We start from the raw sequence: 27,588 nt of genomic DNA, 5'->3' as shown, positions 1-27,588 counted from the left end.
GATTCCAACGCAACGCGTATATACTTGGAGAGTTATACCAGAGTCAAATGCTGGGACTGTACCTTAATTAAGGCCACGGCCGCTTCCTTCCAACTCCTAGGCCTTTCCTATCCCATCGTTGCCATAAGACTTATCTGTGTTGGTGCGACGTAAAGCCACTAGCAGAAAAAAAAAAAAAAAACTGCAGTCAATCGGAGTGGTGGCCGAGTGGTTACCGTACTTGTCTGCAAACCTCGACGACGTGATCTCGAGTCCTGTTGCAGCTGTATTTATAAAATACCCATAGCGCAACAGCCCGAAGGGCCGTGGCCTACCAAGCGCCCGCTGCTCATCCCGAAGGCGTGAAGATTTCGAGATGTCGTGTGGTCAGCACGACGGATCCTCTCGGTCGTTATTCTTGGCTTTCTTGGCCGCGGCCGCCATCTCACCGTCAGATAGCTCCTCAATTGTAGTCATGTAGGCTGAGTGGACCTCGAACCAGCCCTCAGATGCAGGTAAAAATCCCTGACCTGGCCGGAAATCTAACCCCGAGCCTCCGGGTAAAAGGGCAGGTACGCTACCCCTACAACGCGGGGCTGGCTTAGCTATAGTTATGGCCGAAATAAATTATGTTTAAGGTAATGGAACAAAAATATTTCGCAAATGCAACATACATTATTTTCTTCTTTCTTTCTTACTTTCCTTCTTTCTTTCTTTCTTTCTTTCTTTCTTTCTTTCTTTCTTTCTTAATCCGTTTATACTTCAGGGTTGGTTATTCCTTCGGACTCAGCGAGGGATCCCACTTCTGCCTCCTCAAGGGCAGTGTCCTAGAGCGTGAGACGTTGGGTCAGGGGTATACAACTGGGGAGGAAGACCAGTACCTCGCACTGGCGGCCTCACCTGCTATGTTGAATAAGGGCCTTGTAAGGGGAAAAGAAGCTTGGAAGGGATAGGCAAGGGAGAGGGGAAGGAAGCGGCCGTGGCCTTAACCCAGGTACCATCCCGGTATTTGCCTGGAGAAGAAGTGGGAAACCACGGAAAACCATTTCGAGGATGGCTGAGGTGGGAATCGAAACCCCTCTAATCAGTTGACCTGCTGAAGTTGAGTGGACCCTGTTCCAGACTTCGTACTAATTTTCAAGTTTAGTCCGAGAATCGAACCTGGGTCTCCGGGGGTGGCAACTAATCACACTAACCAATACACCACAGAGGCGGGCATTATTATTATTATTATTATTATTATTATTATTATTATTATTATTATTATTATTTAATAAATATCACAACCTCCACCCAGGTGATCTATTTTCTGTCCACATTAAAGGTATTACGATAAAATTGCTGTGTAGCGCCGTTGGTTAGCACTTCCTTGTACCGGACTTATTTCTTCTGTCCTACCTCCCCGGGTCATATCCTCCTCTTCCAGACCCTCGCGCTCAGAGACGTTGGAATAATCTGGCGCCGTTTCTATTTTAATTTAATTCTTCCCATCCATTTCCTACTTGTCAGTTATTCCCCCTCTTGAACCCCCGACAGTAGCAGGTTTGAGAGGACAAGGGAATCGTTCCTTTTTTCAGTTTTTCATGGTCATTTTCTTTCGTTATCAGATGCCTTCTTTCTTCGCAGATTCTTTTTTTGCTTACGTCGCACCGACACAGATAGGTCTGATGGCGACGATGGGATAGGAAAGGCTTAGGAGTGGGAAGGAAGAGGCCGTGGCCTTAAGGTACAGTCCCAGCATTTGTATGGTGTGAAAATGGGAAACCACGGAAAACCATCTTCAGGGCTGCCGACAGTGGGATTCGAACCCACTATCTCCCGGATGCAAGCTCACAGCCGCGCGACTCTAATCGCACGGCCAACTCGCCCAGTCTTCGCAGATTCGAACTACTTTTTCCTATAATTAAAGGGGCAGATAACATTGTTGTTTAACCTCTTGCCGGGCTGAGTGGCTCAGACGGTTAAAGCGCTGGCCTTCTAACCCCAACTTGGCAGGTTCGATCCTGGCTCAGTCCGGCGGTATTTGAAGGTGCTCAAATACGACAGACTCGTATCAGTAGATTTACTGGCACGTAAAAGAACTCCTGCGGGACTAAATTCCGGCACCTCGGCGTCTCCGAAGACCGTAAAAGTAGTTAGTGGGACGTAAAGCAAATAACATTATGTTTAACCTCTTAAAACCACAATCACCACCAGCACTATTCATGTGGTCAATCCTCCTCCTCCTCCAAACCTAACGGTATAGCGATAAATCGGTTGCTAACACAGTTTATGTATGATAACAAATGTATTTACAAAAAGGATACAGGGGATATTTTAGATTCAGCAGATCAAATTAACTGTATCGTTATTGACCCATCCAAGGCCTTTGATAGGGTAGATAATGGAACATTGACGAAAATGAGGGATATTGGAATGGACAAAATAGTGACTGAGTGGGTGGCTGAATTTCTAGAAAACAGAACTCAGATTTATATTAGACGAAGCATTATCTGATTCTGTAGTGATGAAGTGGGTTGTCCCACAAGGCAGTGTTATTGGACCTCTGTTTTTCCTTATATGTAAATGATACGAGTAAGTAACTGGAATCACAGCTAAGGATTTATTTGCAGAGGATGTTACAGTGTATACAGTAATAAATAACATACAGGATTATGAGCGACTGCATAACAGACCTCTGCAGAGTTTTGAGATGGACAGCAGACGATGGTATGATGGTCAGTGTGGTGAAAAGTCAGGTTATGATTTTAACAAAGAAGAGAAGTTCTCTCATTTTTTACTACTATGTCGATGGGATGACATTCATTCTTGGGATCACTGTAAATACCTAAGTGTTAGAGACTGTAAATAAAAGTTACAGATCTCTTCGTATGGCTATGAGGGTATTTAGGGGTTGTAGTAAGGATGTGAAGGAAAGAGGATATAAGTCTCTGGTAAGACCATAATTTAGTGTAAGGTTCTAGCATGACGAATATAAGACCAAGTGTGAGGACCCAGCCATTATAGCATGGTAGTTTGTGGTCCTGCACCTGCAAGCACTGCGAGTGATTATATCCAACACGTGCTCTAGTACTTCTAGGCAAGCCGGGTATGAAAAAGTTTGGGAGATGTTACTGTGCGAGATATTTCAGTGAATAAGTTGTGTGTTGTGTACTTCAAGCATGTATCTTATGTGGTTTGATTGATTTAATAGTTCAGCATGCCATGCTGTTTAGTGCCTGACTGTGAGCCAGGCTGTGGTAGAGCAGTTCATGATACGCGATTTTTTTCACCATCGAAGGATAGAAATCAATTTGAAAAATGGGCCAGAGCTATTCTATGGAAGGATACTGAGTTAACATTTCAACTCATGTTTGGTTAAATAAACAGTTTTCTTTCATTAATAAGTGTATTGACAAGGCGGATTCAAATAGAACTATTTTAAATAGTTCTGTAATACATTTTAACGCGTAATAACAGAATTTGTCGAATGTGCCATGTTCATTTCTCTGATTTGATAGTAAAATCAGATAATTTTATAGTGAATGGTGAAAAAGCGGATATCTCGCGTGTGAGATGGAAAATACGTCCAGGAACAGTGCCTCACATTTTCCCTAGCTTCACGCAAGCTTTTGAAACTCCAGTAACCGACAAATTGAGTTTGTAAGTAGAGTATTACCTTTAAATAGGTCATGGGTGTTTGTTTTAATATGCTGGGAGTTATGTGCTATTTATCTGTAGGCCTATATTTACACTCCAGTAACCTTTGCTTTCCGCAACATGTGATGAAGGCCGTAGCTCTTATTTCCATGTGTGATTTATCCATTGTAGCCTACCGTGGTACTTTAACTGTAATCTCTCATTGTTTTTTAAAAGACAGTGCATATAGTTATCAGTTACTGAGTAATAAGTTTCCTCTGCCATGATTCCTAAGACCAGCTGATTGGTACTGTGGAGCTTGCCCATTCGAGCGCTGCCTGGCGGGGCGCGCTTGAACTCGAGTCCTCACACTTATTATAATTATGTCATGGTCCTAGTGTATGGGACCCTCTTCCGGAATACTTGATACAACAACTGGAAAAGACCCAAAAGCGTCGCTATTTGTTCTATATGATTTTCGACAAAAGAGTGGTGTTAACGAAAATATTGTAAACTTTGGGCTGGGAAGACTTGGTAATAAGGAGACGAACAGTTCGACTAAGCGGAATGTTCCGAGCTGTCAGTGGAGATACAACTTCGAATGATGAAGATAAAATTGGAACTGAAGAGGACAAATTGGGGGAAATTGTTGTTTATAGGCAGAGGAGTTAGGGATTGGAATAATTTATCAAAGGAGATATTCGTTAAATTTCCAACTGATAGGAAATCTTGACACCTGGGCGGCAGTCCTAAATGCAGGTCAATGTTGATTGATTGATTGATTGATTGATTGATTGATTGATTGATTGATTGATTGATTGATTGATTGATTGATTGATTGATTGATTGATTGATTGATTGATTGATTGAGCACTGGCTTCCTATACTCAAGGTCTCTGAATCCAATTCAAGTACTTTCTTGGATACGTTGAAAAATCGAATACATCCGGAAAAATGCACATATTTGGTATACTTATCCTCAGGGCAAAGAAAAAAATCACACATTCACTGGCAACCCTGTAGAGTGAGCGCGTGGCACACGTCTGCCACTAGCTCGTGCAATAAATTATCCTCCTTATCCAGACATTATAACTCATACTAGATATCGCAAGTTTGAACAGACAGTAAGAAATAAATTACAATGATATGTTAAGAAACTGAGAAAAGCATAGCTTATGCTGCTTGCCTTTCAGAAGAGCAGCTCCAGAAGAGCAACTGCCGTTGTGCTACACTATAATTACGTTATTTCCGACATGAGTTCGCCCACAATACCTCCACACGTGGTTCAAGGTTGTTGTAACTTCCTCCATTGAGCGCGCCAACCGGCGCGGCGGTCTGGTGTCGTGTTGAGTCCTTTCAGCTGTTCTGTGACAGACTAGGGTTGCCACGTAATCGTTATGCATCAGGAGAAATTTTGCACTACATGTTCAACATTGTCGACATTATTTAAATGTTCTTGTGTGCTAGAAGATTTAGATTCTTATAATCATAATGTTTCACAGCGTGGTAGGCCCTAAATCATATTTACTTAAGCCGCCAACGTTTTGAAGTCACCGCTTCTTGTTGCTGATTTATCGGCATTTAAAACATAGAGAATTTGCTGCCTTGTTTCGCATCCCATTCCTTGCATTGATGACTTACGAATATTATGCCTACAGTATCCCCTGCCTGTCGTAAGAGGCGACTAAAAGGGGCGACCAAGGGATGGTCAAATTAGAACCATGATACTACTTGCAATTAGTACCATCACGCAGTGAACACCATGGTTCGCTTTTACTTGCGCGTAATACCACTATGTTAGGTACAAAGTAGGTTTGTGATTAGTAGCGACAGTGTATGGCTCAGGATGCATTTTACAGTACCTGTGATTCGTACCCCTATATAACCAACACCATGGTTCTGCCTTGCCTATGCTTAGTACCCACTATGTGAGGAACACCACGGGATAGTGCGGGTCGCTGTGGTTAGTCCACTTATGAGGAACGCCATTTTTTTTTTTTTTTTTTTTTTTTTTCGGGGGGGCCCCCGAAGCCCGCTCCCCCCGCGTGACCATCGACTCAATCTACATGGCCTCCGACATGCTATTAGTTCTAAGAAGAAAAAGATAGCAGGGAGGAGTGGAAGTGTGATACTACAGGAGTATCTGCCTGTCCCCATGCTCAGCATGCTACCAGGCCAGATGTGGTGGTGGGTATCAATAGTGGTGTAATCAGGTAGTAAGGGTCAGGACAAAACCACATAGGCGGAAATAGAAAGATGCCTACATGTAAAACCTGACATTTTGTAGATAGCACATGCAAGGATGTGGTTCTGGAGAGGTCCAGGTAATTGTGTTAGTTGGGAATAGGTATCATGCACAGTCATAAGCCTATTCCTCGCCATGCCAGTTATTCAGGGGATCAGTCCTTCTGGGCACTGCTGTGACTAGCGCGGGCCGTGCCGGTTGCCGAGCCATGCGGCAATAGCCACTAGTGCCTGCCGCACCGCCCGACCCCCTTGAGGTCCCTCGTACCCAGTCTCCAATCCCGGAGAATGAGGCCAAGCCCGCCGAGGCGGGGACCTGCTGGATGGTTGTGGGACATGGCGCCGGGCCTCCTTCCTCTCTGCCCGCGCCATGGCCCGGTAGACAGGGCAACTGCGATGGGAGGCCGGGTGGCCCCCCGAGCAGTTGGCGCACACCGGCGCCTCCCTAAGTGCTGCGCAGGCCGTGTAGTGGTGATCACCACCACAGCGGTTGCACCTCACCTCGAGCCCACAGCTGACCTGACGGTGGCCCCACCTCAGACAGCGGAAACACTGCAAGAGCTGTTGAGGGGGACGTTCTGTTCTCACCTGACTGCCGCTACCTGCTGAGGTCCTCTCCTGATTGGCTCCTCGGCTGATTGCTGTCCTGGGAGCAGTCTTGGGTTGCGGCTGGGTGGCCATCTCCTGATGGGCCGGCGTCGCCTTCTGCTTCCTGGTCCGGCGTCGTCTTCTTCTTCTTCTTCTTCTTCCCGGGCGTGTCTTCTCGGCAGGGGAAGAGGCCGCGTCCTGGTGGTCCTCCTCCCGGCCTGGTGACCCCGGGGTAGCTGGTGGTTCCGCTGCGTCGCCGTCTTCTTCCTTCTCCTGGCTGGCGGCGGCGGCGTCGGTCGGTGCTAGCACTCGACTGCTTTCCCTGTCCTGAGGGGCGCACATCGAGGTCTGCAACTCGACAGACATGCAGGCAGGCTGTGCCTGGGCAGCAGCATCAGAACACCAAGGGGCGTCCTTCTCCACTGCCGTGCTGCCATCCACCAACACGGGCGCCCTCCTGGTTTGCGCCCGGGTTACAGGCCCCTCCTGGTGGGCCTGCGTCTGCGACCACTTCGCCTTGGTAGGTTGGCGACGATCCTGGTTGGCGGCCTTGTTGGTCTGCGTGTACTTCGTAAGGTACAGCTTTCCAACTGGGGTCGCGCCGTCGCGGCGCTCGGGAGCGCCGCCGTCGTCCTCCTTCCTCGGCTCCGTCTGTGTGGCAGTCTCCTGGCTACCGTTGCCGGTAGTGTAGTTCCTCTTGCCTGGTATTCGGGTGACCTGAAAGTAAGCAGAGAAGCTCCTCTCGTAGCGGCTGATCTGGCCTGGGTCCGTGGGGCGAATAATTATCGCCCAGTTCTCGATGTTCTCGACGGCGTCGGGGGAGAGCTCCTTCCCTGTGGCCCCCTCGAGCCTCGTGAGGAGCTCAATGATGAGGTAGGCCTCCCTGTAGGTGTCCTCCCCAGGTCGGTACTGCACCAGCAGCGCAGGGGCGGCGTGGTTCAGCGGGACGGTCCTGTGGTCGACCCAGAGAACAATCTCCCCTACTGCGTCCTTGAAGTTCTCTGGTAGGTCTTCTCGAAGTTCCATCATACCTGTCGCTTCCTGAAATAAAATCCTGAAAGAGAATAGCACTAAAAAGTGCTTCCTGACAATGCTCGTACTGTGTACTTAAAAGTACAGACAGTAGATAATGCTCTTTCGGAGATGTACTAACAAGTACAGCTGCCTGACTAGTACTGGGAAAGTACAGAGCGCCTGGCGAGGAGAGAGAGAGAGCGAGCGAGAGGAACACGTCCTTCCACTACGGCTGTCGAACTCGTCCTCCGAGGAACGCCATAGGTTTGCGTTGCCTGTATATGCTTGCGTTGCCTGTAAATAGCGCCGCAGTGTGCGAAACACCATAGGTCTGTGTTACATGTGGGAATGTCATTATCTGTGAGTAGTGCCATAGTGTGTGGAATACAGCGAGTCTACGCTACTTTTGATTAGTACCGCAATATGACAAATACCATGGTTCTACTTTCCTAGCGACAAGTACCATTATGAGGGGCCGATGACCTGGATTTTGGACCCGTTTCGACTTCAAGCATCATCGATTCAGTATTGTGCTTTAGAAGCAATCCCTTGCTCAGTAATACTATTGTTTGATGCTAGTTTCTGGGAATGTGGGGCATTGCGGGTCGGATCCACTGATGGTTTTAACTTCATATGCAGCCATTCATTCTTCGTCCTCACGTTTTCGAATTCTGGTCAGCGGAGGATTATGGATTTTTAAATTGTCATAACATTTCGTAAGAATTAGGGGCCGATGACCTAGATGTTAGGCCCTTTGAACAATAATAATAATAATAATAATCATCATCATCATATTACTTGTAGTTGATGCATGATGCGAACAATGATTATTCCTTCCGTGGGCAATACTGAAGTCTAAGAACAGTATGCTTTGAACGGCTTTTACCGGCCCTAAACAAGTTTTTCCCAGGTGGAAAGATGCACATGCATCGAGCCTGTTTCTTTGTCAGTCATCAATGAAGTGCATTTAGGGCTGTCACCCAGGTGGCAAATTCCCTTTCAATTGTTTACCTAGCTTTCTCATAAACGTTTTCAAAGAACTATCGAACACTTCCCTTGAAAATGTATTCCAGTCCCTTATTCCTCGTCCTATAAATGAATATTTGCCCCAATTTGTCCTCTTAAAATCCAACTTTATCTTCATATTATGATCTCCGCTCAAGTTTATTCGTCTACTGTCATCCCACACCAACTTTCCGCTGACAGCTCGAAACATACCACTTAGTCGAGCAGCTCGTCTCCTTACTCCTCAGTCTTCCCAGCCCGAAGTTTGCAATATTTTCGTATCACTACTCCTTTATCGGAAATCGCCCAGAACAAACTGCGCCGCTTTCCTTTGAATTTTCTTCAATTCTCGTATCAAGTAGTCCTGGTGTAGGTCACATACACTGGAAGCATATTCTAATTGGGGTCTTGCCAGAGACTTACACGTCCTCTCCTTTACATCTTTACTACAACTCCTAAATACTCGCATAACCATGTGAAGAGATCTGTAAACTTTCTTAACAACCTCGCTAATATGATTATCCCAATGAACACCTAGGTATTCAGTGTTCTCCATGAGGTGCTATCATCCCATCAACACAGCAATTAAAACTGAGAGGACCTTTCCTCTTGGTGAAACTCGCAACTTTACTCTTCATCCTATTTACAATCATACCATTATCCACTGTCCATCTCACATTTTTAGGTCCTCCTGAAGTCTCTCACAATCCGTTTTTCGTTGTCACTTTTAGCACCCACGATGCAATAGACAGTTTGTGAATATTCACAAAATCAAAAATTGCACACTTGTTCCTAACAGTTTAGAACATGGCTACACTGACGACGCTTACAAGTAAAAGGAAACGAAGAGAAGTAAATGGAAGGTGGCAACAGGGAGAGAAATTTTGACTTTGTGCGCTTCTTTACACTGCCAACATTTGAAAAAAGAAACCTACAATCTGCAATTCAACTTCGCGAAAAATAGTTCTAGTCTTGAAAGGCAATTGAAACTAAAACGGGAGAAATATTCTTAAATACGTGAATTGGGAAATTCGATAAAATAGTTGAACAACCTGGTAACCTTAGACAGGGTTTTGCGAGTCTGTGAAATGTATGCGAAACGCCTACATACCACGAAGGAGTCGAAAAGCAATCTATTGGCCATGTATCGATGCCATACAGTATTTCAACGGACGGCCAGAAACTATAGCAATGTTATTACTGTAATAATGAACGACAGTATAATTTTAATGACTTAAACAGTTTTGTTTTAATGATCACCATGCCTTCAAATATACAGGGATTATCATCATTTCATATCAGTACCGGACATGTTTGACCCACCCTTTAAAGAAAACCAACATATCTGTAAAAAACACCTTGATATATAAGTTACTTTAAAAACAGTCAACTAAAAATAGACCAAAAGTTGTTCCACATCACTGCTCCGTAAACAATACAAAATTCCGTAACTAGACTGAGTACTCAAACCGTAGAACGCAGACACGTGGGGCGATTCCAGCTCAGTCTGGTGGTATTTGAAGGTGTTTAATTCGTCTGTGCGGAGCAATACTATCGTAACTAGCATATTTCAAATTTTACATTATAGCAAATTAAAAGTTTGTGTATGCCAGAAATTACCCTGAAGACTTACAGCCGTTAGTATCACTCAGAACGCTGACAGCCATACGTCTCTGTGGTGATTTCTGGCATTGTTGTTGTTGAGTCGTCAATCCATAGACTAGTTTGATGCAGCCCTCCATGCCACCCAGTCCTGTGCTAACCTTTTCATTTCTACGTAAGTACTATATCGTACATCTGTTGTAATCTGCTTGACATAAGCATACCTTAGTCTGCCCCTACCATTCTTACCGCTTACACTTCCCTCAAAAACCAACCGAACAAATCCTGGGTGTCTTAAGATGTGTCCTATTATTTTATCTCTTCTCATTAAATTCAACCGAATCGTTCTTCTCTCACCAGTTCGATTCAGGTTACCAATTCGATTCAGTATTTCTTCATCTACCTATCTCAGCTACAGCATCCTTATGTACCACCACATTTCACAAGCTTCTTTCTCTTCCTTTCTGAGCTGGTTATCGTCCATGTTTCACTTCCATACAATGCCACGTTCGAGACGAATGTCTTCAAAAACGTATTTCTAATTGTTAAATCACTGTTCGAAGTGAGCAAATTTGTTTCTTAAAAAGGCCTTCCTGTGCTAGTCTGCATTTTATGTCCTATTTCTGCCATCGTTAGTTATTTTATTACCCGAGTAACAATATTCATCTACTTTTTTTAAGACTTCATTTTCGAATCAAATATTCCCTGCAATACCTGACTTCGTTCGACTGCACTCAATTACTTTTGTTTTGGACTTCTTTTCATCTTGTACTCCTTACCCAAGACCCTGTCCATACCATTCAGTAATTTCTCCAGATTATCTGCAGACTCGGATAGAATAACAAATCATCAGCAAATCTCAGAGTCTTGATTTCCTATTCTTGGATTCCCTTTCCAAATTCCTCTTTGATTTCCTTTACCACCTATTCTCTGTAAACACTGAAAAAAGGGGGGGGGGGCAAATTGCAGACTTGCCTCACTCCTCTCTGGATCGCTGCTTCTCTTTCAAAGCCCTCGATTCTTATCATTGTAGACTGATTTTTATACAGATTATAGATAATTCTTCTTTCTCGGTATCTGGCATACACACAAATTTAATTTGCTTTAATGTAAAAACTGAAAAATGCTAGTTACGATAGTATCGCTCTGAACCGTCCAAATAACTCGATAGGTTCAATGCAGAAAATAGAACTCGTACAGGACAATCTTTCTGCCATCTCGGTGTCTCCGAAAATCGCAAAGGTAATTAGTGAGGCGGAAAACCAATAACATTATTTAACCTAATTTATTTCCCCGAAACCGATAGCTGTCTTGATATACAAGATGTAACCAAATATGTGGTAAAGCTCTGGGGATTCGATAAGAGGACCTGACAACAAGCAGAACATGTCCTGTATACATATGGTTTATTTGCTTCCGTTTCCTGTGTTACAGGCTTTGTTTGTGGTGTACATAACACACACCACTTCACCATGCAGGTTGGTCATTTGTGTTGATAAAATGTAATTTACTACTTAACAGTTTTCTACAGAAGGTGCTCAAAACGCACACATTAATTGCTCCTTTCATTTTACCGGGAACATTGACAGGACCGTCATACTGCGCCTTTTTAACATATGATTTACATGGTTTGTTGAAAGACGTTCCACTAGATTTAATTCAGCGCATGTGTTTCATGCATGATGGAGCACCGCCTCAGTTTGCTCTTGCTGCTAGAGCAGTTTTACATCAGCGATTCCCAAACAAATGGATAAGGCGTCAAGGACCAACACCGTGGCCTGCTCGATCTCCCGATCTCAATCCATTAGACTTCTATTTATGGAGTCATTTTAAGGCCATTGTGTATGCCACATCTATGTATAACATGGAAATGCTGCGTCAGCGAATAGAGCAAGAGTGTCAGCAGATACGACAGACGCCTGGAATATGGGAACGCGTGAGACAGTCAATAATGCGGCGCATTACAGCTTGTGGTAGCCACTTTGAGCACCTTCTGCAGAGAACTGTAAGTAGTACATTACACTTTATCAACACAAATGACCAACCTGCATAGTGAAGTGGTCTGTGTTATGCACGCCACAAACAATGCCTGTAACACGGAAACGAAAGCAAATAAACCATGTGTTTACAGGATATGTTCTGATTGTTGTCAGGTCCTCTATTGAATCCCCGGAGTTTTCCACATATTTAGTTACACTCTGTATACTAGAATGCAGGTTGGATCGGTGAATGCCAATTTAGTTAGGAGCAGAAGGTGGATTTATATAATCTGTCCTCTGCCCCTCTGGCAAACTAGCGAAAGTGACAAACTGGTAAATCTGCAGTTTTGAAGTCTAGATTTTATTTTAGTACAATATACTAATGTTATCTATTAACTATTTGTTTATAACTGGCTTTGTGTCGCACTGACACAGATAGGTATTATGGTGACGAAGGGATAGGAAAGGCCTAGGAGTGGGAAGGAATCGGCTGTGGCCTTAAGGTACAGCTGGTATGAAAATGGGGAACCACGGAAAACCATCTTCAGGGCTGCCGACAGTGGGGTTCGAACCCACTATCTCCCGGATGCAAGCTCACAGCTCCGCGTCCCTAACCGCACGGTCAACTCGCCCGATAAACTAATTCCTTCATCAGAAGTAGGTGTTAATTATTATAAAATGGTTTAAAAACCAGTACTTACTGTCATCTGATGATAATATTTATCATTAACTTAATAAATGAGTTGATGTTAATTCTTTCAATCACAATGGGCATAAATCTGTGATTAGCACCAAAAATTTCTGAACATTTGGTCGTAGTATAGCCATGAGCGGTTTATTAAAACAATTGTACCAGGGGTTGACACCTGTTCATGGGTATAGAACGTCGGCGGTTGTTATTAGTATTCGAATGTATGTATTTATAGGGAGGATTGTCAATATCTAGAAGACTGAATCCGTTAGTTGGTATTTCACTATAGGAAAGAATGTACCAGTTAAATTCGTTAGGAGTAGTTAAGTCGGTGTATTCATTACTTCAATATCACTGGTGTCCTACTGCTTTTATGGTAATAAGAGGGCCTATGGATTCATCACGAAGGTACAAAAGTCGAAGCGATGGGAAGGCAATAAAGATCGTGATGGCTGGTGAAATTATTCAGATCACTTCAACTGCTTGCCCTTCCAGCAAATACCGATATATGCATTTATTAAATATTAAGCTTCCTATATTATAAGTCGCTAAGATAGTATTAATAATATAAAAAGTGTGTGATCGTGAAAGAAAATTAACTGTTCTATTAGTGATGAGGTATGGTTTTTTAAATTTAAATTTGATCAGGTTGCCATTTTCTAATAAAATGAAGAACTTTATAGGTAGAATATCCGCACTTTTTTGCCGGATCTACCTTTTGGCAAAATTTCGAATCTCCAGCTCATTCTGAAGGCTATGGCTAGCACACAAAGCCAACCATAAAGTGTATATAAATGGATTTCCATTGAGATATCATAACTTTTTTCAACTATCCTGATTTATTGGCAATTTGAAGTTTCGTTAGTTTGCCAGAGAGTGAGAGTGGCGGGGAGGGGGGTATGTAGTCTTCTTTCTTTCTTTCTTTCTTTCTTTCTTTCTTTCTTTCTTTCTTAATCCGTTTACCCTCCAGAGTTGGGTTTCCATCGGACTCAGCGAGGGATTCCACCTCTACTGCCTCAAGGGCAGTATCCTGGAGCGAGAGACTTGGGTCGGGGGATACAACTGGGGTGGAGGACTTCTACCTCGCCCAGGTAGCCTCATCTGCTATATTTTACAGGGACCTTGTGAGGTGATGGGAAAATTGTAAGGGATAGACAAGGGAGAGGAAAGGAAGCGGCCGTGGCCCTAATGCCATCCCGGCATTTGCGTGGAGGAGAAGTGGGGAAACCACGGAAATCCACTTCGAGGATAGCTGAGGAGAGAATCGAACTCCCTATACTCAGTTGATCTCCTGAGGCTGAGTGAACCCCCTTTCCAGCCCTCGTATCACTTTTCAAATTTCGTGGCAGAGCCGGGAATTGAACCCGGGCGTCCGGGGGTGGCAGCTAATCACACTAACCACTACACCACAGAGAGGGACTTGCATCTACTGAATAAGTAAAATATGTAAATATATAGGCCTACAGTATGAAATTATTTCCATGAAAAGTGCCTACCTATTATTATTATTATTATTATTATTATTATTATTATTATTATTATTATTATTATTATTATTATTATTATTATTATTTGGAACCCTCGAGTCTTCCTCCCTATCGTATACTTTGCAGTCACCTTCATTTTTGGAAGGGTTGAACGTCTTTCTCATTCAGGACAGACAACAAATTTCATTTGGAGTTATCGAAATTTCGGGATACAGAGAATACCGTTTTTGAGCATGTACAACACATAATTGGATCATATGTATGTGCGTTCATATACTGAATACACTATTTTCAACAGTATTTAAAGATATACAAACTAACTCTATTTTACGGCATCATTTTAATTATAACCCTTATTATAGTAACTTTATAGAAGACATGATACAGTACATACAGTAGTGAAACAAGAAACATACCTCCGTTAACACCTTTGGAAAAAATCCGTTCGTCTCTTCTGTTTGTTACTGTTAACCTTTCCTCCCTTCGCGTTGAAACTTCTCAATTCCACGCAGCCGAGATTTGTAAATGGAGCTCGTCATCCGCGACTTCGGCAGTTGCTTACGTACGTGACCGGTAATTAATTCACACCCGAGAAACAGCGAGGCTTCGCGATGTTCCGATCACTAGAAATCTTAGTTTTTCGGTTCCCGTCATATTAGCTCCCATGTAACCCTTTCTTTACTTGTTAACTGTGCCTCACAAACCACAAATGCCGTATTGCACAGTTAATGGTGCACAAACTTCGAATTACAGAGTATGTTTTGCTTCAAGGGAGGAAATGTTTGCTTCGAGAAATTCGTGTAACCAAATTTCGAGTAATGGAGAAATAAATACACGTGAAGAATAGGATAAACGGCAGGGAAATTTAAGTTACTTCGAGATACTGAAAATTCGAGATATCGATGTTCGACTGTACTACGTCTCTCCGAAAAGGACCACCACTTCACGATGTAAATAACTTTGGAGCATGGCCGTTGTTATTAACTGGTTATCATCAAACCGTAGCACAGAGCGTGATACGGAAGGTTATGACCACGTTGTGGCACACAGATAAGGCTGATATATGACATCACATTGGGTATGAAGTACAGTGCAATGTTGTCTCTCTGTCAACAGTTCGGGACCGACGGCGGAGCAGGTCCCGTACCCCGAGCAGTTCTGTGGTCCGCAGCAGAACTCCGTCCAGTGTGTCCAGCGGCCGGACAACCCCCACCACCCCTTCCCCAGGGTAAGTTCTGTACATTTCTCCAGGTCTCTCATACAACTATTCGGAAACAAAAAGGTCTCTACTGTACTATAAAAACTGTCTGTCTGTCTGTCTGTCTGTCTGTCTGTCTGTCTGTCTGTCTGTCTGTCTGTCTGTCATGGTGTTCGTTTCTAACTTGAGAACCGCTGGGCAGTTTTTTTATACGCCTTTCGCTGTTGCCTATTTGTTTTCTAGAGGATCACTCGAGGAAGGTTACAATGTATTAAATATTTAACTGTGATGGAATGAAAGTAAGCGAAGAAGTCAGTGTTTTAGCGAAACTACTCGAAGAAAACGACGCCGCGCGAATGCTTTTTCGGCTTACATTGCCCTAAACTGTAAAAAAGTATGTGTAATATATTAAGTTCCACAAAGAAGTTCCCATTATACTTAGCTTTAATAGGTCGCGAACAATAACACAAAACAGAAAATTGTGAATCACAGAGTGAATTTTAGTGTTGAAATGGCGATTGTTTAACATAACGTGTTGTAGACTTTACTCACGTATTGATTTTACAATATGAAACTGAATTATAATGACACAATTAATTTATTCATGAAATAAAATATTCAGTCGTCGGACTCTGTACTCACACTTAGTACTTACCTGATTACTTGCACATACAATTGTTGATGGGCGCCAGCCACAAAATAACAGATGTAACGATAATAGAATGAAAGTCTTGAATATCTCTGGGGTGCGAGGTAATAAGCTTACTTTGACAGAATTACATATAGGTTCTGGGAAAAGGAGATTGGCGTTCGGTTTCCCCATTAAAATTTGAGGTATCTGAGCTACTGAAAACCTACAAGCTGTTTTCCAGTCAATGACCGGGTCAGGGATGTAATGAATGAAGCAGATATAGGCTATTAGTACGATGGGGTCGCCACTCCCAAAGTGATTTATTAATGAGTGACAGATTCTATGAAATGAGAATGGAGAGTGTTACTGGAATGAAAGATGTCAGGGAAAACCGGAGTACCCGGAGAAAAACCTGTCCCGCCTCCGCTTGGTCCAGCACAAATCTCACATGGAGTGACCGGGATTTGAACCACTGTAACCAGCGGTGAAAGGCCGACGCGCTGCCGTCTGAGCCACGGAGGCTAATTATCTGAGCTACTATAGAAATAAAAAAATAATTTATATTTGTTACTAAACAAAATATGTATTCTTTAAAAATTGACTGTAACGAGTGAGATTTACTGCGATAATTCAAAAGATAATATAAAACTGTGACATTATAACTGAAGGACATTCTAGGAATAAAATTTGAAATCCTCTTGACCGGACTTTTAAAAGTTATACAAGAAGTATTTATCCCTCACTGATTCGCTTAATTGTACCTTGAACACTTTGAATGTTATTACAACGTATTCCTTTGAATTGGTCGTAGCCCCCGTAGCTCATACGGCAGCGCGTCGTCCTCTCACCGCTAGGTTCCGTACTTCAAATCCCGGTCACTCCATGTGAGATTTGTGCTGGACAAAGTGGAGGTGGGACAGGTTTTAATCCGGGTACTCCGGTTTTTCCTGTCATCTTTCATTCCAGCAAAACTCTCCACTATCATTTCATTTCATCTGTCGGTCATTAATCATTGCCCCAGAGAAGTGCGACAGGCCTCGGCAGCCCGAATAATTCCTATCCTCGCCGCAAGTTGGGGGCTTCATTCATTCCATCCCTGACGCGGTCATTGCTGGAAAACAGGTTGTAGGTTAGGTTTCCTTTCCTTTCCTTTCCTTTCCTTTCCTTTCCTTTCCTTTGAATTGGTTTCAGCTGAAGGTATATCAAACCTAATTTGGTGATGTGTCCTTTTAGTTTCACAAATGAAATATCGCATGGCTTGAAATTATATTCACACTTCACAATCAACTTTACCAGTAATTCACTGATAACTGTTAGTCTACATTACGACGACTCAGTATTCGGCTGTCACCGAAATAACGCAAGAACTCAACCGAACAGATGCACGAAACACACTCCGAACATATAATCCATTTGGTCACTGACTATTACGTATCCATATCACTGTTCCCCATTCGTCTCCTTCCAATTGACTCCAGTTGACTTCATGGCAAGTCTCTCCATTCATCTCCTTCCAACCAACTGCTTTCAACCAACTGAACTATCCAACTGACTGCCGCTATAGGATGCAGCCCATATATGTAGACATAAGTTGTCACATGGTATAACACCCACGTCAGAGCTTAAAACAGATATGTCACTCCCACCCAGCTACAAATGTTACATATTGTGTTGAAATAGCCCCAGGCGAACTTGGAACTCCCTAAATGTGATCTCATCGCTAAATACATAGTGACAGAGCAATGACTCCACAGTTACTGTACAGTATTACACCATATGTTGCAATGTCAAAAGGTTTCACAAAACATTGTGGCTACTCTCACCACTACTCTTATACTTACATCTCCTTCACACAATATACATAACATTTGTTTGAGCGCCAGTTGATTTTTTAAGAAAAACAACAAAATTCGGTAGAGCATACCTCTTATATCAATTATCTCAAGGCGTGAGGTGATAAACTCACATATCTGGCAATATACAGGGATATGGATCAGGAAAATATTAAATTACTGTTGCATTTCCACAATTGAGGATTGTACATGGAACTGGAATCACTTATTATAATTAAAATAAAACTGAGTTTATGACTATAATTTACGTCACAATGAACAATCATTGACGTCTTTTAATTTAACAAAAGAAATATATCGTGAGATTTGCGGTACTAAGAAAAGGAAAATTTAATCTAAACAAAAAAAAAAGCTATTGGCATGAACTTGAAGTGAGATGTGATATCGCCGCTGATTACGCTCTTCTTCATGTTATGAATGCATAACATGTCTGATGCTTTAATTACCTGTTGTATGCATACACCGCTGTTGAACTTGAAATTCTTGGGAAAACCTGTGAGCTGAAGTCGGGAGCCGTCTGTTGTAATCTTCTTATATAACAAGGAGTTGGCCTACATACCATGTACGCGTGTAGGGAGCTCCAATGTAATTACGTCCACTCAGTATATTTTAAATAATTGGAAAATATTATAGAAACATCTTGTGAAGTCCATCCTCACAAGAAGATGATGTTTCTTTATCAGCATAGTACCCGTCTAAGCTCGGATACAAGCACCACTTGTAGACTTCCTCGATGATTACCTCTTCAAACACAACTCTTAGCTCTGACCATCACACTAAGACCACTTCTTCCATTTTATACATCTGACTGTTACATATGATCTGCACGATATCAACTGCTTATGAACTGAGTACCATCAACTGAATAGATATGATGAACTGAGTGATATCATCTGAATCTCTCACTACCGTTGCCTCGACTTATATCACCTCGCGATGACGACTCATCTCCCCACTCACTGTTCATCCCTTCCACTTCCACATACAGTAGCTGGCGAATACTGACACTTGGTCGCAATCACGTGTCCACGCACTGATGTCATCAGTCATGTGTCGTCTAAGCGTACCCAAGCGGACCAAGAATGACTATACCGAATGCGTCACCGGGAAATCTCCTTGCACAGTTAAACATAGCCTCGATTGCAAAATACTATGCCAGCTCATCTAGCCAAAGTTACAAGCCACAGCATGACAATATGAAACCAACAAATCTCACTTACTACAATACAGAATAATTACAAACATATTCACTTAACCTATGATTAAATACAATAATATACGCGATACCTAATTATTACAGTCTAAATGATGAGAAACAGAATATATAAAATCTAATTAATCGGGTTAATAATAATAATAATAATAATAATAATAATGATAATAATAATAATAAATACAGAATGGAGTCTGTAACCCAGTTGTACGGTTACAGAACGCCTCCCTCATGAAATAATCGATTAAATGAATCGATTGATTCATGAAATATATACATAATCACTTGAAATCGAGTACACCATATATACATGTATAAAAATGCCCTTTACAAATTGGGTACATGTTATCATCCATCTGGATGTTCGTTGTTACACATATAAAACATTGATCAATTATCATTTTCACTTTGATTAAACAGTATTATTTACATACAGATTACATTTCATTCTCACTTCTGTCGTTTCAAACGTTCATTGAGTGTTCAAAAGTAATTCTCGAAGACATTTCATTATATACACTGTCTCCAAGCACTGGAGTTTATTGCACTGCCGTGCCTCACTTATTATCACAACACACGCTAATTTCACTGAAGTCCTGTTCGCAATGCCAGCTTCATAAAATATGGTGAATTAACATAATAATGAAAATTAATCAACAAACTCACATGATATATTTCTTAAGATTTCTTATATTGTATGTGCCTACGATATTTCCTTCCTTGTCTTCTAATGAATAAGCACATTTCCCAATCCGTTTCACTACGGTGAAGTATCCCTGATATAACAAGAAAAACTTAGAAAATTGACCAGCTTCTGCTGATGACGGAAGTGGCACTCTGAGTAAAACCTTGTCACCAAGCTCAAATTCATCCAAAATAGTCTTACAAAAATTATCATGCACAATCTTACCGTGTTATCCTTCTTAGGTATAATAATAAGTGGATTCAAATTAGGACTACATGATGGTTCAATTATATTATAATCTAGCATAATGTCAATCTGCTCTTCAACAGCGCTAGCGTATTTTAACGGAATGGGATATTTCGGTCCTACAAAAGTTGAGTTATCAATAACATTAAATTTGTGTTCGTAAAGATGTGTTCTACCAGGCCGATCGCTAAAAACATCACTATGTGATATCAATAATTCACACAATTCGTCCTTCTGACTTTCCGCTAAATTACTTTTCTCCACTGTCTCATACAATTCATCTCTAGAATATCTCTGTATAGACACATGGCAGACATCAATATTTTTCCTCATATTAGGAATTTCACAAGATCCTTCCGTACTAGAACACACTTTATTCGCACTAATTTCTGACAAAACATCATATGGTAAACTGACTTCCCTGCTACTCTTTCCCCAAATAAGATTGACATTACACAGATCAAAATTTAATTTAGCCTTGTGACACGTTAACCAGTCGGTACCTAAAATAACGGCATAAACTAAATTAGGCACAACTAAGCATGGTTGGAAAATACATTCTCCACTTATGTTAATGGGGACAGCTATTTGTTTATTCACTCTTTGAGACTTGTTTCCAACAGCTGTTACGATGAACGTATTCCTCACTGGAATTTCCGCTACCTCATACTTCTCTCTCAAAAATTCCTCATACAGCTTGGAATTTACACATGACTTCTCACTACCAGAGTCCAACAAAATCTTAACTTTTCTGCCCCATATCAGCAGTTCAATCGTCGGTGTAACAGTAACACTACTTAAATTATCCTCATTACATAATATAAGATCACTTAACAAATCTTGCCTTATATCTAAATTTAAATTACACTTATAAAATTTATTGTCTACGATTAAGTCGTCACTTAAAACATTTGAATTATTGCTACTTAGGTCACAATCATGTTCACTTACAACTATAGGCTGGTCGACATTGACATGCTTATCTACCTTATACGTGAACTCACCATTTACGGACTGTCTTAGTGACCTGTTTATACAGTCCGTTGCTCGTTTAAAGTACTAGGTTCGGTTACGACTTGTTGGTTACACACCTCAGTCGGCCTCCCCTGTTGCCTATTTCCTCTAGCGTCATTATTATTATTATTATTATGGCCTGTATTCTCCCGCCTCCCAGCTTCTGGTTGATTACCATAATCACGCCTCCCAGTCCTGAAATTTTCCGAACTATTTTGATAATTTCTCTCCCTGTGGAAATTATTATTAGGTCTCTCCTGATATTCTCTTCTGTAGTTACGATTATTCATAGTCCTGTCCTGATTATTAGATTTGTTACCCCTTCCTTCTACATTCCTATTTAGTGTCCTACTATGATTCAAGCTACTACCTAAAGCATCAAAACTTTCCAACAAAATCTCCATTTCCTGAATAGTCTCCACTCTTTGCATACAAACAGCTTCTCTTATTCTATCGGGATAGTGCTTAGCCATAAGTCTAACTATATCAGCTTCAGGTCCAATACATTCTAAATTTCTCCACACCAAAACATGAGCCAAAAAGTATTCAGTCATTCTAACACCCTCGTTAGAATTATACCTGCCAAACATTACTCTCTCTCTCTCTCTCTCTACTCTGAACACCTTCACTCCAAAATTTAGCCATGAATTTCTCCTTAAATTCAGTTAGACTAGACATCGAGCTTTTATATACTTGAAACCAAGACTTAGTCTCTCCTACGAAAGCATTAGATAAGATCTCCAATACAGTTTCCCAGCTAATAATATTGTCTCTTAATTGAACAGCAAATTTCTTCTCTACTACTCTCATAAATTCCATCGGGTTAAATTCTTTCCCAGAAAACTTAGGTAAATCATGATCTCTAGTGATTAAACCATTATTTACAATTATTTCACGTACATTTCTACTATCACGCACTTCTTTCTGGAGTACTCTCTGGCAACTCAGAAATTTTTCTTCCACTGTTTCCTCAGCCCTCTCTTGAATTTTTCTTAATTCCTCTTGCAACTTTTCTTCCGATTCTCTCACCTTCTGTGATAATGATTTTTGTTCACTCTCTAGATCACCTACTTCTCCAAGTTTTCTTTCCACATGTTCTACCCTACTAATACATTTCCTAGTTTCTTGCCCCACTGTATTGGTTATCTTTTCAAACCTTTCTTCTACTAACTCATTGATTTCTCCTTTATTAGACTCGATCTTGGCGCCTAATTCATCAATCTTATGCCCTTTTTTAATGCATGTCTCACTAACTTGCTCTATTTCCGTATGGAGATTGCTCCGACCCAATTCCATCTCAGCTCTGATGTCACTACACTCCCTATTTACCTTACTTTCTAAATTATTAATTTGCTTACTTATTTCTAACACCTTATGATCTATCTTATTACTAACATCATCGATCTTCTTATTAATACTAATACCCTGAGCTTCAATTTTCTCACTAATGACCGCTTCAATTTTCTTACTCATAATATTATTCTGAGATTCAATTTTCTCACTCATAATATTATTCTGAGATTCAATTTTCTCACTCATAATATTATTCTGAGATTCAATTTTCTCACTAATGACCGTTTCAATTTTCTCACTCATAGCATTATTCTGCTCAGTCATTTTGGACATCAGCAAATTAAATAAACCAAGGTCAATCACCCCTTTACTTTGATCTTGCGTGACAGCGTTTTCCTCAGTTTCTACTATTTTCTGACTTTCAGCAGGTCCCACCTTAGTCACCAACTTCCTATTTATGTTACCACCTTGGATTTCCCTAGACACAATAACCTCAGCCTCATCACCTGACTGCATATTGCTATCCTTGTCCATCTTCGGTTTCCTACTAATTTTTCGCGATCTCAAAGCTATTTCCCCTTGCACTTCCTCTGACATTACCCCTTAAATACAAACTTCAACAAAATGACCTTCCTAAAATTACTCGGTGAATTTAACATGTGCGTACTCATTAAAAGAACTGATCCATGTATATTGCCATTCAGAAACACTTTTTCTGAACCTTTCGAGTCCCACGTTGCTGGCGACACTTTGTGGCTACTCTCACCACTACTCTTATACTTACATCTCCTTCACACAATATACATAACATTTGTTTGAGCGCCAGTTGATTTTTTAAGAAAAACAACAAAATTCGGTAGAGCATACCTCTTATATCAATTATCTCAAGGCGTGAGGTGATAAACTCACATATCTGGCAATATACAGGGATATGGATCAGGAAAATATTAAATTACTGTTGCATTTCCACAATTGAGGATTGTACATGGAACTGGAATCACTTATTATAATTAAAATAAAACTGAGTTTATGACTATAATTTACGTCACAATGAACAATCATTGACGTCTTTTAATTTAACAAAAGAAATATATCGTGAGATTTGCGGTACTAAGAAAAGGAAAATTTAATCTAAACAAAAAAAAAGCTATTGGCATGAACTTGAAGTGAGATGTGATATCGCCGCTGATTACGCTCTTCTTCATGTTATGAATGCATAACATGTCTGATGCTTTAATTACCTGTTGTATGCATACACCGCTGTTGAACTTGAAATTCTTGGGAAAACCTGTGAGCTGAAGTCGGGAGCCGTCTGTTGTAATCTTCTTATATAACAAGGAGTTGGCCTACATACCATGTACGCGTGTAGGGAGCTCCAATGTAATTACGTCCACTCAGTATATTTTAAATAATTGGAAAATATTATAGAAACATCTTGTGAAGTCCATCCTCACAAGAAGATGATGTTTCTTTATCAGCATAGTACCCGTCTAAGCTCGGATACAAGCACCACTTGTAGACTTCCTCGATGATTACCTCTTCAAACACAACTCTTAGCTCTGACCATCACACTAAGACCACTTCTTCCATTTTATACATCTGACTGTTACATATGATCTGCACGATATCAACTGCTTATGAACTGAGTACCATCAACTGAATAGATATGATGAACTGAGTGATATCATCTGAATCTCTCACTACCGTTGCCTCGACTTATATCACCTCGCGATGACGACTCATCTCCCCACTCACTGTTCATCCCTTCCACTTCCACATACAGTAGCTGGCGAATACTGACACTTGGTCGCAATCACGTGTCCACGCACTGATGTCATCAGTCATGTGTCGTCTAAGCGTACCCAAGCGGACCAAGAATGACTATACCGAATGCGTCACCGGGAAATCTCCTTGCACAGTTAAACATAGCCTCGATTGCAAAATACTATGCCAGCTCATCTAGCCAAAGTTACAAGCCACAGCATGACAATATGAAACCAACAAATCTCACTTACTACAATACAGAATAATTACAAACATATTCACTTAACCTATGATTAAATACAATAATATACGCGATACCTAATTATTACAGTCTAAATGATGAGAAACAGAATATATAAAATCTAATTAATCGGGTTAATAATAATAATAATAATAATAATAATGATAATAATAATAATAAATACAGAATGGAGTCTGTAACCCAGTTGTACGGTTACAACATATCCATATCTGATATTAGGCAGTTAGTCTCACTCTACATGATTTTAATGCTGACACACACAAATACATACACAATAAATTAAATACAATAAAGCAAGCGATAATTGGTTAATACATAGCGAAATCAGATTATAGAATTGAATCATACAATCATAACAATAACAATAATAATAATAATAATAATAATAATAATGATGATGATGAATGCCTGTAACGGGATTTGAACCGTTAGTGTAGTTTCTGACATTTTAGTCTTAAAAATTAGCAATCCTTCTCCTATAAAGCTTATATTGCCGAAAGAAGTGACAATCAAAAGGCTCGCATTACTTTATTGTTTTCGGTGGTAATATATTAAGTATATCACGGGAAAGTTTAGCTATTTGGCGCCCTTACGCAGAGAAAAATATTTCTGCCACTTATTTTGACATGAATGTACCGACAAGTAAACTGCATCAAACCTAGAATGTCCTGAGTGGGATTAAATAAATAAATAAATAAATAAATAAATAAATAAAAATGCATATTGCACTTCACGAAATAATTCAGGCAACGTGTGGTCCACAGCGAGCTTTGTTTGTTGCAAATTCGTTGACCACATCTTTGTAAACTATTGACTCGATCGATCGATTGATTGATTGATTGATCGATTCATTCATTCATTATATTAATAATGGAATTTCTACTTTACAAAACAGTTACTGGATGTGATTTTCAAGCAAAACAATGTGACGATGGATGGTGAAGGGACCCGATCCCTAATGAAGGCACGCCGGCCGGGTGAGAGCCCGTGCTCGGCGGCCTATGAAATTTTAGTTGGCGGTCACTCGGCCGGCCAACGGAGCAAAGCAAGTCTGTGTCCCGCAGGCCGCACTCGTCGGCGGCGGGCTACGACGCTCGGTTTCGGCTCTCGAGCCAGCCAGCTCCCTGGTTGATCCTGCCAGTAGTCATATGCTTGTCTCAAAGATTAAGCCATGCATGTCTCGGTGCAAGCCAAATTAAGGTGAAACCGCGAATGGCTCATTAAATCAGTTATGGTTCCTTAGATCGTACCACTTTACTTGGACAACTGTGGTAATTCTAGAGCTAATACATGCAAACAGAGTCCCGACCAGAAGTGGAAGGGACCCTTTTATTAGATCAACATCAATCGGTCGGCTCGTCCGGTCCGTTTGCCTTGGTGACTCTGAATAACTTTGGGCTGATCGCACGGTCCTCGTACCGGCGACGCATCTTTCAAATGTCTGCCTTATCAACTGTCGATGGTAGATTCTGCGCCTACCATGGTTGTAACGGGTAACGGGGAATCAGAGTTCGATTCCGGAGAGGGAGCCTGGAAAACGGCTACCACATCCAAGGAAGGCAGCAGGCACGCAAATTACCCACTCCCGGCACGGGGAGGTAGTGACGAAAAATAACGATACGGGACTCATCCGAGGCCCCGTAATCGGAATGAGTACACTTTAAATCCTTTAACGAGTATCCATTGGAGGGCAAGTCTGGTGCCAGCAGCCGCGGTAATTCCAGCTCCAATAGCGTACCGGTATATAAAAGTTGTTGCGGTTAAAAAGCTCGTAGTTGGATTTGTGTCCCACGCTGTCGGTTCATCGCTCGTCGGTGTCTTAACTGGCATGGTTCGTGGGACGTCCTGCCGGTGGTGGCGAGTCGAAAGCGTTCGGTTTCTGCGCGCCGTAGGCGGACCCCGATGAAATGTAGGCCTACTTAAGGAGGAGATGTTTGTCATTGCTCTTAATACTTGCTTTGAAATTAATCACCTCATCGCTCAAAAATCCTTCCAAGTCGTATTTGAAAAGCTCTTTGGTGTCGACACACTTTTTAAGGGTTCATTGTTGTCTCAGCCACGTGAATTACCGTACGCAGGAACTCTTCAAATGTATTTTTCTTTTCTCCAATTCAGAAATCTGTCTATAAAAACCAGAAATGTATTCATCCGAAAATATTTCTTTCCTTCAATAGTTACCTCATACTCGGTTGTTTTGTCCAGTTTGATTTCTTGAGGTTTTCCTTTCTCTCTGTGTGTATTTCTTTTGTACAGCATTGCTTTACTTTTTGATTGAGCTGATAGTGCGACAAAGTATGTTTCCAGTATGTTATCCACATCCATCCCATTGTGTGTTGTTATTCCTCTTCTCTCTCGATGAGCTATGAAATATATGTTTAAACTAGCAAATGTACCCGTGCTTCGCTACGGTGTTCTACATTGTATACGGATATCGAAGTGAATTACTGTACATGCAGTGAATAAGATTTTTTAATTGCATGTCTCTTAACGTTATCCGAGAAACAGCATGGGGAGGTCCCCATACGTTGTTTCCAATGTAAAGTGTGAATTGCGGAGTTGTGATGGTAACGGCAGGCTTACTTGCCTATTGTTATTCACAATGGAGTTGAGAAGTTTACATTACAATGGCAGGCTCCATTGCTAATGCCAGCCACATTTTAGATAGGTACATTTGTTCATAACGGCTGGCAACCTTGCCACAGCCAAGCACAATCGGGTAGGGGAGTTTTGAACAAAATTGCACGCTCCCTTGCCTTCTGCAAGTGAAATAGAGAAGAGAATTATTCTTTACAATGGTGGGCCCTCCTTTCTAATGCCACTTACACAGGAGTTGGAAAAGGACTCCATGTCCACTGCCAGTCAAAGTCGATGTGGGGAGTACTGATAACAATAGCAGATACACCCTTTCTTGATCGCTACAAATCGACATCAATATATATACCGGTATATCGACATACAAAAGTACAGTATAAGCATGTTTAAAACATTGCAGACCTTCATTTACAGATTAAGTGCTGCTAAACGGTACGTCACATCGACAAAACGGATTGTACCATAAGACGCCGTATTTAGCGGTCTAAGCGGTCTAAATGGCTGGACCTATATTTTCTCGTAGGTATCTCATCTATTCATGAGTCAGGTTGAGTTAGAAATGGTTAATAGGGTGACATTTAGGTAAGATTGTATAATTATGTGACAGCTACAAACATAGCGTGTAAAAAG

The 27,588-nt window shown here is 41.3% G+C and overlaps 1 protein-coding gene across 1 annotated transcript in view; it reads left to right on the top strand.

Annotated features, from left to right (window-relative positions):
* Positions 1-27,588, top strand: part of LOC136878699 (uncharacterized) — a 102,084-nt gene that overhangs the window by 47,508 nt on the left and 26,988 nt on the right. The window contains exon 2 of the mRNA XM_067152125.2: positions 15,324-15,435. Coding sequence (XP_067008226.2) covers positions 15,324-15,435 — 112 coding nt within the window. The remainder of the gene's footprint in view (positions 1-15,323; positions 15,436-27,588) is intronic.

This window comes from Anabrus simplex, chromosome 8 (genome assembly GCF_040414725.1).
Source record: "Anabrus simplex isolate iqAnaSimp1 chromosome 8, ASM4041472v1, whole genome shotgun sequence".
In the NCBI taxonomy this organism is placed as follows: Eukaryota; Metazoa; Arthropoda; class Insecta; order Orthoptera; family Tettigoniidae; genus Anabrus; species Anabrus simplex.
This window is presented reverse-complemented; position numbering and strand designations above follow the sequence as displayed.